Raw genomic sequence first — 17,574 nt, forward strand, 5'->3', positions numbered from 1 at the left:
TGTAGGACAGAGCCTTACCGGTTATCAACTCATCAATTAATTGATGTAACAATACCTCCCATTCTTTACAACCTCATATAAACAACCATGTTGGAAATTAATGATAACTATGGAAGCATCCATGGTGGGTGAAAGCCGTTCATTGGGAGATTACAAATGATTGGTTAGGTTAGTGTACCCTCTGGTGGGGACCTATTGTAGACATAACTCACCCTTTTCGGTAGTTACAAATTACAAAGTTATTTCTTTGAAAATTATCAATTTGATAAGTAACACAATTTAAATCATCAGCATTGTCACTGGAGGAAGACATCTTGGCGAGTACCTGTTTGTTTATATTCATTTCCTGCCAAGGCGCCAACTAGTCGATACTTTCCAGTCGCTATGTGTGACATATTTCGACTAGAAGGAGGTAATCGATACTTTTAGCGACTTGTAATTTCAGTCGCAAATTGGCACGTGTGAACCCTCCTTTACATTCATCGGTATGGTTAATCTTGCATTGTGTATGGTAGAACTGTTGCTCTATGTTATGTGACAAAGATGATCAAAGGGAATCTGTAATGTTGTAGAATTATCAAGAGGTAACAGATGCTGGCTAAAAAGAGATATTGCGCCAACAAGAGTTAGTCTGTCAGTCAGTCGGTAAGTAAGAACAGTGAGTTTTGAGAAGTCTAGTAAGAGCAGAGGCAGTGTTGGACTTCTTGCTGTTGTATCCAGTTCTATTGCACAAGGAATTAAACTTCACAAGATCTACCCAGCGTATCCTTCTCCACCTAGGAGGTTAGACTGGAGAAGACGGCATATGACTATCCTACTATACAAAAACAAAAATAGATAAATAAATAATTAAGTGAATCCAGTCAGGGGAATGTATGAGACTGTGGTCGTAGCTTATGATCGGCACACACAAACAAAACATTGGCCTTTCTTGTCTTAAACAATAAGAATTTGCCGCTTTCTTTTTCCATACTAGAGAAAAAAAACAAAGAAGGAACTGGTGATTTTACTTATATAAACCACACTATAGTTTCCTAAATATGTCATGTTCAAGCATTATTATCATTATCCCACATTATTATCACGCATTCTTATTATCATCTCACAGCGCCAGTTCTGCTTACCAAAAATGGCCCACTAGATACTCAGATTAGTAGCCGAAGCTTCAGCATTCAAGCAAGCTCGGCAACTCACCCATTTAAAGTTTGAGAATATTGTAGGTATATGGTATTAATACCACATACCTACAATATTGAGAGTAATACACCAGGACGTTTCCGAGAGAAATTCTGGTAGAGAGAGAGAGAGAGAGAGAGAGAGAGAGAGAGAGAGAGAGAGAGAGAGAGAGAGAGAGAATTAAGTATTTGAGATAATCTGAGTTAAGTAATTGGTTTACCAAGAAAAAATCAACCTTCAGACCAACTTTCATCTGATATACAGTTTATCTATCATTTATCTATATGCATATGTACAGTATTTTTACATGTCTACATCTATTATGTTCATGTCTACATGGTCTGGTCCAGCCATATACGTTTACCCCAGACAGCTTCCCACCTCTAGCCCATATCCACCGAAGCTGAAAACACTGTATTATCTCTTTTGTATGTATGATTTATCGTTTAAATTTTCGTGGCACGGTATGCCATGACTATATCAAAAGTCTTGTAAGACAGAGTACAAGGTAGACGGCCTAGAAACATAGACATAAGATGGAAAATAAGGAGCGTAACTCGGGCGTTCTTGATTATTTTCAATGGGTGGTTGATAATGTTTTGGATGTAAAAGGAGTAAGTAAGGGCAGTATCGGACCAATAGCGCGGTGGCATGCCGTCACAAAACACCTTCCCCTGTTCAGCCTCCTTGTTCTCCACGGATTGTTATGCGTGACGGTATTGCAGTACACGAACCCTGAGTGTTAGGAAGTCATAGACAGAAGAACTCGGGAGTAATAATATCGACTGTTTAAAAATCTTAAAAATTATGTATGAATTCATGAAATTATGGACACACAAAATATGTGAAGGAACTGAAAGGCACCTGCCACTACGAAGCTTCATGAGCTCAGTGAGAAAATACCACTGTGTCCCACAGGGTGAGGCTGATTTACTTCAATGTTCACTGCGTTGACAAAGAAAGTTATCAAGAAATCGGAATAGAAGAATTAAGTTGATATTGACGAAAACATTTAAATAAATAAAATTTTATATAATTATAGTATCATTCTGATAGACAAATCTGCGAATGAATTACCGCAGACAACTTTGCAAATACACTTGGAAAATAAAAGTTCAAGTAGGTCCGGTGAGCATGAAACAAAAGTAATGTGCAATGATGACGTGCTGGACCATGATTCCAAATTATTGTCATTATGGAACTACTCAAAAAATAAATAAAAATAAAAAAACTTTAAGATTATATCATGACAAAATATAACAAGATAAAGACATGAATAGGTTGAGGCGTTTTTAGTATAGAAAGACTGTTATGAAAAGTAATCCTCCACTATTAAAGAGAGGAAGGTTGATAATCATTACAGTATACCAATTCTAACGTGTACGTGTAGATCGTAGTCTTATGAAAGTCACGAAACAAAACTCCAAAATACCAAAAGTAGAAAAAAAAAAATCAATAAATAAATAAATATAAATAAACAAATAAATAAATAAATAAATAAATAAATATATATATATATATATATATATATATATATATATATATATATATATATATATATATATATATATATATATATATATATATATATATATATATGGATTAACTTAGAGAGCTAAGAAGACCATTCCTGAAAAAAAGAAGAGGAATGAAAAATTTTTGGACATTGGCAGAAAAGATCATAACGAAAAGAGTAACAGAAGGGCAATCTGGGTATGATACAAAGAAGGGCGACCAGACACGGTATGTGACGAAGAGGACAGAACAGCTGTGGTAGGATGGCGTGGTTTGTGAGTTTGTGGTAGTCAGCATATAGTTGAGTGGGGAAAGTCTGGGAGACTTACCATGCAATGGAATTATACAAGCAGAGAGCCAAGGATGGTTTGAATGGTTTAAATAATATGGAATACGTTCATGATAATAATGTAGCCGGTTAAGGCAAACAACGTGAAGCAGAAAATTATTCCATCTGAATTAAATTTAACTATAGTTATTCACGTGCATACGACATTGTCAGTCTCCTAAAATCCGGAAGAAAAAATCTAGTAATAAAAAGTTAGCTATCTGGTTAAAACTAAATGAATTAAAGTATTTATTCAGTTGAGTATATGATGAGTATAGATAATTTTTTATTTAGTGTCGCTATGATTACGTTACATAGGTTTGGAACCACGCAACTCTACGGGTACTTCGAAGTTCGAGAGAGAGACGTGATCATTAAGTGGTGCATACGAAGGATGTCATATTCAAGATAATATTTCACTACGTAATGTTATGTATCATATTCTACTTGGTGAATCAGAAAATCTTAAAATGAACAAAGACATTGAAATAAAGTTGTTTTATTTGGAAGTTCAAGATTGGAATAAAGACGTGTGTGTGTGTGTGTGTGTGTGTGTGTGTGTGTGGGGAGTTTCTTGCGACACGACACAAGGTTTACGAAACAGTATGTATACTCCGCCTTACTAACGACCATTCGAAAGTTTCATGTTTGATTTTCTTAATGAAGTTTATGAATAAAATATAAATTCGAAAATTAATTTTGAGTTACTATTTTGATAACTCAATGTTCTATCTATAACTTGGAAAATAGTAATGGTCCTAACTCTACTACTTTGATGACAGCGATGACATCAACACTCCCACGTCGATAACAATTGTCCCAACGCCTTAACAGTACTTCCTTGAAAGCAATGAGCTCGACTCAGTACATCAGTGTCACAATGGTCTTAACACTAGTACTTCAACTACACAAGAGTCTAAATACTGACCTGTTCATTGTTGTGGTTTGTGGAAGAGAATACACTCAACTTGTTTAACTACGAAGTGAGTGCTCTGAATACGAAGCACCGCGTTATATACAAGCAGCCTTCAAGGTGGTGGTAGTTACCAGATATTGTATTTCAACCAGCTGATGTTTAAATTCCTAAACAGTTTCTTGAAAAAAAGAATTCAATCTTAATGTTCAACCAAAGACAATAACCACAAGTGTATTTCACTTAAAACATATATTTCAGCATTGTAATTAAAACAACATTATGGACACAGTTGGGAGGTTTCTAATTTCTACAGTAAATCAAGGCACTAATAAATTAATACAATAAAAAAAAATCACAATTACACTCAATAAATGATGTAATCAGAATTTTCCTGCTAACACCTCAACCTCAAAATACAGGCCATAATGACACAGACTTTATGGCATCTATAAGTATGTACTGCTTTGAAGTGATCAAATACAAGTTAGTTCCAGGTGTAGGTGGCACGAAGCGGTCATCCAGCTGACTCAACTTTCAAAGATGTTGATGTAGTAGGTTTCGATAGTCGGCACCACCGTGGCTCTGCGGAGGCGCTATGGATTAGTGGGGCAACAGTGAGAGGAGATAGGCATGCTAATAGTTATCACGACTTGTTAACGTAAGGAAAGTAATATTGCGAAAAGAAACTACTACTACTACTACTACTACTACTACTACTACTACTACTACTACTACTACTACTTCTACTACTACTACTGTATATATATGCATATATTATGTCCACATAACATTGTAGCTTATATATGTTTATGTAAGTGTACTGAATAAGTATGTGTATACATGTGCATATAATATGTCCAAATATCATTGTAGCTGATGTTTCTTTATCTATATTTACTGAATGAGTATGTGTATGTATGTGCATGTATATTTATATATACACATAGAGTATAGCCACACTTCATTATAGCTGATATTTGTTTATATATATATATATATATATATATATATATATATATATATATATATATATATATATATATATATATATACGAGTATATACAGTATATGCATGTGAATCGGTATATGTATGTATGTGCATAGGTACGTGCATATGGTATATCCACGTAGTATTATTGGTAATATTATCTTCTGTTGACCTAGTGTGTTATTATCTTGAACTATATGATTTGTGCCTAAAAAAGCGATGCTTAATATAAGCTAGCATTAGTTTAACTATTTGTATTCAAAATATTTATACTAAAGATATCTTGTTAACTATTGCTATGAATAAATGTTTCAACTGTTTCAAATGTTACTACTACTACTACTATTACTACTACTACAAATCTCACATACATAACAAAAATCAATCAACAGATTTATCTTATACATACAAAGGAAGAAATCTAGCCAAGGGCAACAAAAATGATTAAACAAAAGGCCCACTTAAAAGCCAGTTCCCGAGCAGATCTGAATGAGTTAGCCAAAGGAACAGGATAAATATCTTGAAACCTCCCTCTTAAATTAAATCAGGTCATAGGCAGATGGAAATACAGAAGCAGACAGGGTGAAAGGTGTGAACGATTTGCTGGTAACAGCAAAATGAGAAGGTATAGAGGTTAGGAAAAAATCAAGAATGTTGGACGTATTTCTAAGACGGTCAGGAATACGAGTAGTGTTGCACCACTTGTTCTAGCTCATGGAGGATAGCAAAGTTGAAGGCTTGTTCACCAGGCTGGTCAGTAAAGGGAAAGGAAAGCAAAACTGCTGTGAACAATGAAGTCTCCATGAATAAAGATCTTCGCAAAAGTAATGAGACAGAATGTGCTCCACTTTGGAAATTAAGTCAAAGAATTTATTTTTGTCAGAGGAATTAGGTGAGAGATATACAGCACAAATAAATTTAGTTAGAGAATGAGTCTGAAGTCGCCAGATGGTGGAAAACTCGGAAGATTCAAGGGCTCGGGCACAAGAGCAAATCAAGTGCACGGTTGTGCACGTAGAGACAACATTCAGCTTTGGAACTGAAATGAGGATAGAGAGAGAAAACAGGAGGGAAAAGAAAAGGGTCTCTTGTCATTAGCTTCAAACTCCTATGTTTCAGTTAGGAAAAGAAGATGAGGTTTAATAAAGGAGAGGTGGTGTTCTACAGATTGAAAATTAGACTTAATATGATATATAAGACCAGAAATAGTGTTATAGACATCGCTAGGAGTAAATGATTGTTTTTGCTAGTGAATACTGCCTCCTCCTACATATTTTTTTAAAACACCTGTGTACATAGAAGCAACAGACATGAAGCAAGAGTAATCACATCACGTTTTGTGGATAAACTCACTGGAATACGTAGCTGCCGTTATTGTTGTCTCTCAACAACAGCTGGACAGAATCCTTGAACTCTGGGCTGCTATGAGTCACCGCGATGTCCTGCCAGAATATAAAGAAATATGCGTCACCTTCTTACTTTCATACAAGCAAATCCACAATTTTTAGGCTATTGCAGTACATCCTTTACCGCGGATTTAATCAGCTCTTGCAGGCTGCTTCATCATAAACAATACTATTTAAAAAAGGAAAATTCCTTAAATTGATATAATTTTCAGTCTTCTTATCTTATGTTGAAAATTTATTCACACTCACGAAATTGATTTGAAGTTTCACTTATACATTGCAAAAGAAACTTGGAATTAGATACATTTCGTTTTATTAATTAAGCTGTTTTGGAGCTTCACGAAGATATTCACTGCATAGATGTGTGTGTGTGTGTGTGTGTGTGTGTGTGTGTGTGTGTGTGTGTGTGTGTGTGTGTGTGTGTGTGCTATCATTGCAAGCAATACAGACAGAAGTAGGCCAAACATTTACAACTTCAAACGATGTTCACAAACTCAAGCACCAGAGAGGAGAGTGACCTAACGGTGCTTGTTTTCACTGAACATTTTTGGCATTGAGTAAATCTGCTGTCCACTGGCACAGGTCGCCTGCCGGTGGATGGTGTTTGAGTCGCAAACACTCCATTCTCTCCTATTTGATCACAGTCGAAAGTTTATATAACTTCGTTTTCTTGCTGGTGCGCGGCAAGTCATGGGTAGTGCAGGTATGGAACACGAATGTTATGATTGGCCTTTCTTTCTCGAGACTTTGTATTCTTTCGCCGGCTTCCATCAGCGACTGAGACTTTTTGGAGTTACTTAACGTTGGACAAAAGAAACATTATAGTGTATTGTTATGCAACACTAATCAACAAAAGACGGTACCGTCAAAATTGCTACAAATGATGAGCAATTGTTAACCGTAGAGTACTGTACTATTGTGATAAACACAAACAGCGCCTCAAACTTCACTTAATAATTAGGACACACACACACACACACACACAGTGTAGTGGTTAGCACGCTCGACTCACATTCGAGAGGGCCGGGTTCGAGTCCCGGCGCGGCGAGGCAAATGGGCAAGCCTCTTAATGTGTAGCCCTTGTTCACCTAGCAGTAAATAGGTACGGGATGTAACTCGAGGGGTTGTGGCCTCGCTTTCCCGGTGTGTGGAGCGTGTTGTGGTCTCATTCCTACCCGAAGATCGGTCTATGAGCTCTGAGTTCGCTCCGTAATGGGGAAGACTGGCTGGGTGACCAGCAGATGGCCGTGGTGAATTACACACACACACACACACACACACACACAAATGTATGATTCTACTATCGATGTTCTACTATCGACACCACCACACCCTGTGCACCACATACCGTGTTGTTGGAGCAGTGCAGTGCATGGAAATCGCTATCCTCATCTATGATGAACTGTCCTTGATTAATCTCTCCTCCGGTTGTGGAGGCCCGCACCACGAAGCCCTTGAAGCGGGGACCGGTCAGAGTCACTGGAAGAGAAATCAACAGATAAGTAATACAACAAAACTACTGTGAGAATAGAGACCAATACACTTCGAGTGAAAAGGAAAATAAAGCACATTCTACTTCTAGCACAGTGGTTCCCAACGTCTTTGCACTCGCAACCTCTAATCCAAAAATCTGGAACCCAAGCCACCCTCCTACTACCATCATATTGATTTGTATTTTATTTTTGTTAAGAAGAGAGAGGGAAAAAAGATCCTTTAAAAAATCATACAATGTCATCGAATGACATATATATATATATATATATATATATATATATATATATATATATATATATATATATATATATATATATATATATATATATATATATATATATATATATATATATATATATATGGAGCTCTGATGTATTATTGACGTATTTTGTTTTATTTTTTGAGGTGCGGACTAGATTCTTCTGGCGCGCTTTAATAGTTTTGGGTACGGTACCGGAGGTGCGGAAGTGCGGTACCGGACCGAGGGAAAAAAATTTAGTCACGGAAGTATACAGGTACGGTCTATCTGCGTTTCGAGGTCCGGAGGAGCGGTACAGGACTACCGATATCCAGTAACGCGCCCACCTCTGAGATATAAGTATATAAAGTACATGAGAGTGAGTTTATATTACTCACTACAATTTGTACTATTTTCATGTTTTACAGATGCATTCAAATATTACCACTACTTTTACCACTTGTTCTAATCTGGGCCTTTGTGAAAAAGAACAGCCAAACCTTAATCACCATTACCTTGCTAAACTCTGGCAACCCTTGACTCACCTCTAACAATGCCAGGTCTGCCCTCAATTGGTGCAGACTGTAGGGTGTACTCATCCGTGTTGTTGTATGGCGTAGCATTTAGATGATCCCTGTGGTATATAGGCTCCATGAAAGGGTCGTCACACACCGAGGAGGGAGCGCCCCTAGGATGAGCGGTGATCCCCATCACAAAGAGGGTCGCCACGCCGCACACGATCATCAGCCTGTAAGGGGACAAAACAAATAAAAAATAAGATAAATAAAAAAAAGAAAAATAAATCTGAGCAGAAAGAAATGGTGTGATTTGTTTACAGAACAGGAATAGTGACCATTGACCTCCACGTCCGTCACATCTGCCTGTTGTAGCACCGAGTCATCGCGACGCTGCATTGTTCCTCACCAGTCACTCTTCCACATGTCTATTTTGTTGGCATTTATTGACTAACTGTAAGCTTCACTTATTGATACTTAAGGGTCTTTCGTGCATAATGTAAGCTACTAGCAGAAGACTAGGTGATTATAGCTAAGATAAGCGGACCTTAAGTTATCAACAAGACTAGAGAAATCATGGAAGAATTTTAAGAAGTGATAAGAAAAAAAGAATTGAATAAGAGAGAGAGAAAGAGGGAAGCGAGGTGAGGCCAGTGGCAGTGAGATGTTAAGGAATGAAAATAAGAAAGAGATGGGGCGGTGTTTGAGAAGGAAACAGTAAGGCTGTGTCCGGGAAACTGTTTCTCAGCAGGATGGTTAAACCAGCAGGGTGCAAGTTAAGGCTTCGTAAGTGTGCGATTAATGATAACTTATAAGAGGGACTCAAGATATTGACTTACAGATATGAAAACTGAAAAGTGATAAAGATTGCTACGCATTGCTGCTAATATTGTCTGTAACAATATGACTAAATCTCAGCGTTAAGCCACAAGTAGTCGATTCTTACTGATCAGCTCACCACTCTGAGTTTCTTTGCTCATCCCTAAATATTCCATTCGTGAATATTGTCATATATATATATATATATATATATATATATATATATATATATATATATATATATATATATATATATATATATATATATATATATATATTCCTGATATTCATGTGTATTCCTTATGATCGTAATTATAGGTGGCTACTATTGATTTCCTACAGTTTCACTGTAAAACTCAACAAATATATTTTCATGTAAGTTTACCTTACAAATATTTCGTTGTTTCTATTGTCCCTCTCGGTGTATTTGTGAAGCACAAGCTAAACTAGCTTGCAATGCCCACACGTTTGCAAACTGCTACGAATTGAGAACGTAGAAAAAAGTGCTGCAGTAACATTGATTCACAAGAAGTAAAATACAAAAAAAAATAAGTGACAAAAAAAAAGTAGAGGAAATTTTTTTTCTCTTGATGTGAGTGGAGAAAATTGGTAAAAGGCAACAGAAAAAGAGTAGGTCTAAGAGTTAGCCAAAGAATTAAATAAATGTCTTGAAGCCTGCCTCTTAAATGAGATTAGTTCATAGGAAGATGGATATACAGAAACAAGCAGGAAGTTCCAGGGATAACCAGAGAAAGGGATGAATGAATGAAGATACCGGTTAACTCTTGCTTTAAAGAAGTGGACAGAACAGGATAGTTCATTCTGTCATGGTAAACAAATTAGAAGCTTATAATAATGTTAAAAAACCCTAATAGAAAGAAAAAGCACATTCCTAGGATAATTTATTGAAGAGGTAACCACATCAATGGAATTAGTTAAGCTGTGTAAAAAAAAAAAAAGTCTCATACACTAAACTACCATACATGGCTTTTGATATACTGTATATATATATATATATATATATATATATATATATATATATATATATATATATATATATATATATATATATATATATATATATATATATATATCAAGTCTGTAAAAACTTTGGAAATTATGTATGAATTCATGAAACCATGGATACACATATGTGAAGGAAATGAAAGAAATCTAATACTAGAAATAAACTTCTTGAGGTCAGCGAGATATAGTCGCTATAAGGCATCCCAGTGGGCGACACTAATCAATCAACTATTCACTGCGCTGGTAAAGGAAATTATCAATAAATTGGAATTAAAGTTAAGTATATGATGAGTATAGATAATTTTGATTTAGTGTCGCTATGAAAATACGTTACATATATATGGGATGCATTTGTCTGGAGCCACACAACTCCTCTGGTACTCTGGTACGTGATCATTAAGTGGTCCCATACGCTGGATGTCATATTCAAGATATTTCACTACGTAACGTTATGTAAGTTTTACACAACCAAAATCATATCCTACTTGATGAATTAGAAAATTTTTAAGTGATCAAATTAAGAGACTGAAATAAAATTGTTTCATTTAAAGTGCAAGGTGGCAACCAAGACGTCTGTGTGTGTGTGTGTGTGTGTGTGTGTGTGTGTGTGTGTGTGTGTGTGATATCTCACTTAGGGTTTTTTGTGTGGTAGTGACGCGGGTGATGGATAAAATTGTTGGATAGGGGGTACTGTGGTTGCTTAGTGGAATATGGTGTCTAGTTATCTTGGTTTATCAGTGTTTGTGTTTCTATTTATATCTTAGCTGTGTGTGTGTGTGTGTGTGTGTGTGTGTGTGTGTGTGTGTGTATAATTCACCACGGTCGTCTGCTGGTCACCCAGCCAGTCTTCCCTATTACGGAGCGAGCTCAGAGCTCATAGACCGATCTTCGGATAGGACTGAGACCACAACACACTCCACACACCGGGAAAGCGAGGCCACAACCTCTCGAGTTACATCCCGTACCTATTTACTGCTAGGTGAACAGGGGCTACACATTAAGAGGCTTGCCCATTTGCCTCGCCGCGCCGAGATTCGAACCCGGCCCTCTCGAGTGTGTGTGTGTGTGTGTGTGTGTGTGTGTGTGTGTTGCGCTTAATTGTCCCAACGCCTTAACAGTACTTCCATGAAAGCAATGAGCTCGACTCAGTACATCAGTGTCACAATGGTCTTAACACTAGTACTTCAACTACACAAGAGTCTAAATACTGACCTGTTCATTGTTGTGGTTTGTGGAAGAGAATACGCTCAATTTGTTTAACCACGAAGTGAGTGCTCTGAATACGAAACACCGCTTTATATACAAGCAGCCTTCAAGGTGGTGGTAGTTACCAGATATTGTATTTGTTTTAGACCTTACTGCGCCAAGCACATTAGTATGGTGCTTCTACCTATGAAATATGAATAATAAATGTGTTTTTAAAGAGCAGTAAGTTTAACGCTTTAATTGCTTAGTTTATTTTATAATAATGAACATATTCCAAAACACATCATCGCTACAGCCTCCACTACGTTTAAAAGCTATAGCTGAGATCATAAAAATTATGTATTTTTAAGCGTGCTTTCATAATTCCAGTGATAGATTAGCACGATGTTTACATTATTAACAAGAAAATCCTCTTGAGAACTCGTTTCTGTGGCCTGTGAAGATACTCGTGGTGAGAAAACAAAGCGTTTCTGAATACTGCTCTAGATGTGGTGCGAGTTCAGAGTTTTATAATGAAAACATTACTGACACCAAAAGTATATAAAGGAATGAACAAATAGATTAATAAACAGGTGAATAGATACATTGACAAATAGAACAAATAAATTAATAAAAAGGTAAATGAATGATAGATAATTGAGTAAATGATTTAGTCAATAAATAGCCAAAGAAATATAAACAAAAGATAAATAGACACAACAAAATAGATGAATGGAAGAAAACAGTGATTAAATAAAGAAAGTAAGAAACAAAAAGGAAGTGAAAAGAATAAGATGAATTGATTCATAAAAAGTGAAGGAATAATTCAAACATTTTAGTCATTGTATTTTTGCTTTATACTCTGTAAAATTCCCTTAGAGCTACTCCAGTAACAACTTGCAACATTCATAAACAAATGTTCAATCTCTGTGTCACCAAGATGAAGTGAGGAGAGGAAGCGCCAGACACAAAGATAGAAAGAATGGTTATTACCTATTTTGCAATGCTTTATTCTCTCATTAAAATAATTTTCAGAGCCACAGAGATTATCAGTCGGCTTCTTGTAGGTGTTTCCCTATCAAAAGATCAGGAATCCTTGTCCATCTTTCACCAGAATCGCTTGAAAACACACATGCGCCTTTCATTGAGTCTAGTAACGAGTAGTCAAGATTACGAGCTGATAAATTTAAAACGCCTTCCAAGTAGGTGTGCCAGAAAAAAACAAAAGAATATTAAAAAAAAATGTGCCACTTTCAAATAGTGTGGATTCTCATAGTCTGCTCACGGACACGTTTCATTCTGTATGTTAAGTTATGGTGACACAGTACAAAAGAAACCATGAAAAATCATAATCTGTTTTATTACCCTCTCTCTCTCTCTCTCTCTCTCTCTCTCTCTCTCTCATACGGTGAACTAATAATTCATTATCAGCAACCTCGTGAAAACAACAACAAAAACCATAGTTACTAAATTTGCAGTCCAGTAATGGTGCACCAGCATAGCACATGACGCCACGCCCCCTTTGGCTTCCTGGGACTATTGGGAAAGCACGCAGCGAAGGCGGAAAGGTTTAATCGAACAAGTGACTCAGAACAATAGAGTTTATTTATTTTAACGAATCATCCTTGTCGCTACCTGAATGTTTAATTTCCCCTGCTATATCATGTATTTCTTCCTTTTTGATATGAAGTTTGATAACGAAATTCAGGAAGCTGTCAGTTTCCTTTTTTAGTCCACTGGTTTGCTTGATTGAGAAGTGTAAGTCATCCTCATTGACAGAAAAAAGAAGAAGAAAAAGAAAACACTCAAGAATTATACCAAAATTTATATTGCTACACGCGTCCCCGGGGATTTCTATTGTTACACAGATACACAATATAGACAAACAATTTGAAAAAGGAAGAAAAATAATGTACATAAATGTTACAACACAAAGCGTCAACCACACTACGCTCATGTGACAATTCTTCATACCAGTGACGCACAGAAGAATATAGGAAAGCGATAAGGCTTGACAGGATGTATCATAGGTCAGATTAACAAGAAATGTGAACAGTATATACATATGTACAGTACCATTACACACCGTGTGACATCAAAGCAGGATGTGATCATGTGACACAAGACAATGTAGATAAGAGAAGAAAGAAATCGCTTCTTGGTATAACTATACCTAATGGGAAGACTATATGCAGCTGAATGTGTGTGTGTGTGTGTGTGTGTGTGTGTGTGTGTGTGTGTGTGTGTGTGTGTGTGTGTGTGATGAGACAAATGAGCGACTGGAGTGAGTCATTGAACGTTATAAGACAAAAGAATTATTACACCACATATGGGATGATTCTTTCTCTCTCTCTCTCTCTCTCTCTCTCTCTCTCTCTCTCTCTCTCTCTCTCTCTCTCTCTCTCTGGTGTGTGTGTGTGTGTATGTGTGTGTGAGTGGGTGGGTGCGGATGGGTGTAAGGAAACATTTTCCAACACACACACACACACACACACACACACACACACACTACCATGAACTTGACACGGTTTATAAGATGATGGTACAAGTAAGGTAGTAGGCAATCAAGAGCACTGTTCTGGGGCATGAAGTAGGCAGTTACTGACAGCAACAATTGAAAAGAAAGGGGAAACAGAAGGAGAACACAGCAGTACTCAGATTGGCAATTACAGGCGAGAGAAAAACAAAACAAAAGAATGCACCACATGAAAAGGGAAATGAATAACAGAGAGAGAGAGAGAGAGAGAGTCGTATTACGTATGATCACATGTTTCACCTTGTCGCCAAGCCAAAGCGTTTTCCGAAGCCATGGCCTTTTTATCTGGGAAAACCACTGGGCGTCTCTTTGCTTAGTGCAGGGAGTGCTAGGGAGAAGATAAACAAGGGGCCAACCACACTGAACCGCTCCTGCTGCTGCTGTTGTTGTTGTGGTTGTTGTTACTGTCGCAGTTGTTCGTATGGTTATAAGCGATGCGAAGTTTGATGCGAAGCTCGATTTTGAAAGGCATGTTCCGCGATATCGCATCATACAGTTTATCCGTAGATGTCCGGCCTTTACAATACTTTATCTGATGGTCAGTATGGCTTCCGGCAAGGCCGCTCTCCCGGTGATCTGGCTTTCCTTACTGAGTTTTGGTCATTCTATTTTTAGAGGTTTTGGTGAATCTTCTACTGATGTCTTAGACATGTCAAAAAATTTTAATAGAGTATGGCACAAAGCTTTGATCTCAAAACTACCTTCCTATGTTTTCTATCCTTTTCTCTGCAACTTTATCTCAAGTTTCCTCTCCAATCATTCTATTGTTGCTGTGGTAGACGCCCACTGTTCTAAATCTATAAACAGTGGCGTTCTTCGGGATTTTATCCTGTCACCCACTATCTTCCTATTATCCATCAGTGATCTTCGAAACCAAACTTTTTGGCATATCCACTCCTACATTGATGATACCACCTTAAACATTTGCAAGTCTTTTCAGAGACGACCAGCCCTTCAAGTAGTTAACAGATCCAGCAGGGACGCCACAGAAAGCTCGACCTTTGATCATTCTAAAATTTTTGAATAGGACAAAGAAAACTTGGCAGTGTTCAATGCCTCAAAAACTCAATTCCTCCATTTATCAACTCGACACGACCATCCAAACAAATATTCCTCTCTTCTTCAGTGGTACTTGACTGTCTCCTTCTTCTGCACTGAATATCCTCGGTCTACCCTTTACTTATAACAGGAAACTTCACATTTCATCTCTTACTAAAACAGCTTCTATGAAGTTAGGCGTTCTAAGGCATCTCCGCCAGTTTTTCTCACCCCCTCAACTGCTAACTCTGTACAAAGGCCTTATCCACTCATGTAACAAGTAGTCCTCTCATGTGTGGTATGGTTCCATGTGCACTCACGCAGTGTTATTAGATATGGTGTAATCAAAAGCTTTACGTCTCATCAGTTCCTCTCCTCTAATTGATTCTCTTTAACCTCTTTCTCACTGCCGGAATGATGTATCTCTTGCTGTATTCTATCGCTATTTTCATGCCAGCTGCTCTTGTGATATTGCTAACTGCATGCCTCCCCTCCTCCTGCCTCCTCGCTGCACAGGGCTTTCTTTTTCCTTTAACTTTTTTTCTTTCCACCTCCTTAAAGCACGACTTATTAACAAGTACTCTTAATCACTCATCCATTTCCCTGGTAAACTCTGGAAATCTCTGCTTGCTTTTTGTATTTTTAACTTTCTATGATTTGACCTTTTGATTACCTCTTTTGGACCTGCAAGAGAGCTTACATGTGGGCCTTTTTCTTTTTATATTGCCAGTTTTCCTCTCTAACACAATATATATATATATATATATATATATATATATATATATATATATATATATATATATATATATATATATATATATATATATATATATATATATATATATATATATATATATATATATATATATATATATATATATATATATATATATATATATATATATATATATATATATATATATATATATATATATATCACAATATTCAATTTTCATTAAACATTTTACATCTTGCCAAAATATAGTTTTTACCCACAAAAAGCAGTGGAACCATGCGCGCTTTGGGGTCCGAGGGGTCTCCAAGCGCACGGGTTCGAATACTGTTCACGGTACGAGTGTAGGTTGGGTTTCCTCACTCGGGGCAACGGTTTCCTAGCGGATGGGCTTTGAGATAGGTGGTACCCGAAAAAGTATCCCTTTTAGTCCATAAATTCCCGTGAAAAGCCTACATGGTATAAATAAGAAAAAAAAAAAAAAAAGACTAACATTGAAGGGTGGTTATTCTACTTTGAAATGGCTTTATATCTAATAACAATTTTATTTAATTGCGATGGCTGGCTTAGGCTAGCTTTCTTTTCTACATGTTAGCCCTTCTCTACTTGTTACCGAACTTTGCCATCTTGTTGTTCAGGGGAGCCTTCATGAACCTGGTGGAGGCCATGTACTTCTTGATGGGCTCCAGCTCCTCAAAGCGCTTCTGGTAATCTTGCAGGTTCTGAGCATCCTTGAGACAGTCCTTGTCTAACTGCAGGTGTTGGTCTAGTAATTCATACATGATAAAGTCCACAAAGGTGATCTGAATGAAAAATTAACAGATGCATTAACTTTGGAGCTCCTCCTCATGAAAAGCCATGAATTACAACAACTGTCAAAGAAAGGATTTGTCATGAGTTACAATGTGGTGCTTAACCACTTAACGCTCTCTACGTAAGATTAGCACTCAGGCCTTGGTGATCACTCAATGTCCTGACATAGGTTTGATCATGAACAAGAGCACTTTTCATGGCAAATCCACCTCCACATAGACTTTCCAATATTACCAAGATATTGCAGGGCTGGACAACTCAACCCAACACCACCTATACTCACCTCATCACCAGCAAACCAAGTGCGTGTCCCTAAAAACTTTGAGAACCTTTCGATGGTCTTTGACAGGGCCTGCAGATAGGCATCCTTCCCTGTGTCCTAGAGAGGTAAAAATAAGAACTTAGGAGATGGATAACCAAGATTATCATGTGTTACAGTCTCATAGAAATGATGTATCAATGCACAAATCTTAGAGCACATTAGAAATCGAGGGAAGCTCTATCATAACATACATATGTCGCATAGCACAAGAGAATAAAATCATTGCGGAAGTCCATGGCTTGGTTCTCCAGGATGTCGACACGGACTTTTTCCTCCTCAGTCTTACCACAGAGGTCATGTTTGCGAGCAATGTAGCGCATAATGGCATTGCTCTGTGTTACCTTGATGTCCCCATCAATGTAATAGGGAAGCTGTAAGGAAGATGATGAACATATAAGGTTAATGAGGTGTCAAATGAATGCTTTTTATGCCCAAACACAAGGAGTATGATGGCAGATTTGCTTCAAGTTTGCCACAATGTGAGAAAGGTATGTACTCAAAAGTTAGTCCCACACATTCTGTTCTT

The 17,574-nt window shown here is 37.2% G+C and overlaps 3 protein-coding genes across 5 annotated transcripts in view; all 3 read right to left on the minus strand.

The window, feature by feature from the left end:
• The window catches only part of LOC123519953 (putative ferric-chelate reductase 1 homolog), a 29,222-nt gene extending 25,193 nt beyond the window's left edge, over positions 1-4,029 (minus strand). Inside the window, exon 1 of the mRNA XM_045281701.1 lies at positions 3,948-4,029. The gene's annotated coding sequence lies outside the window, so the exon portion shown is untranslated. The remainder of the gene's footprint in view (positions 1-3,947) is intronic.
• A 140-nt stretch (positions 4,030-4,169) lies between these two features.
• Positions 4,170-11,770, minus strand: LOC123519954 (putative ferric-chelate reductase 1). Its single transcript, XM_045281705.1, has 5 exons — positions 11,634-11,770; positions 8,607-8,809; positions 7,678-7,808; positions 6,277-6,365; positions 4,170-4,517 (listed from the first exon to the last, which is right to left on the minus strand). The coding sequence occupies exons 1-5, from the start codon at positions 11,639-11,641 to the stop codon at positions 4,463-4,465; spliced, it is 486 nt and encodes a 161-aa protein (XP_045137640.1). The 5' UTR covers positions 11,642-11,770; the 3' UTR covers positions 4,170-4,462.
• Positions 11,771-16,442: 4,672 nt separating this feature from the next.
• Positions 16,443-17,574, minus strand: part of LOC123520193 (glutathione S-transferase Mu 3-like) — a 67,903-nt gene continuing 66,771 nt past the window's right edge. For all 3 annotated transcript variants that reach the window (XM_045282238.1, XM_045282236.1, XM_045282239.1), the window contains exons 3-5: positions 17,240-17,419; positions 17,010-17,105; positions 16,443-16,716 (exon numbers count right to left, since the gene is read on the minus strand). In XM_045282238.1, coding sequence (XP_045138173.1) covers positions 16,516-16,716; positions 17,010-17,105; positions 17,240-17,419 — 477 coding nt within the window. In that variant the 3' untranslated portion in view covers positions 16,443-16,515. The remainder of the gene's footprint in view (positions 16,717-17,009; positions 17,106-17,239; positions 17,420-17,574) is intronic.

The sequence above is a fragment of the Portunus trituberculatus genome, chromosome 46 (assembly GCF_017591435.1).
Source record: "Portunus trituberculatus isolate SZX2019 chromosome 46, ASM1759143v1, whole genome shotgun sequence".
Lineage (NCBI taxonomy): Eukaryota > Metazoa > Arthropoda > Malacostraca > Decapoda > Portunidae > Portunus > Portunus trituberculatus.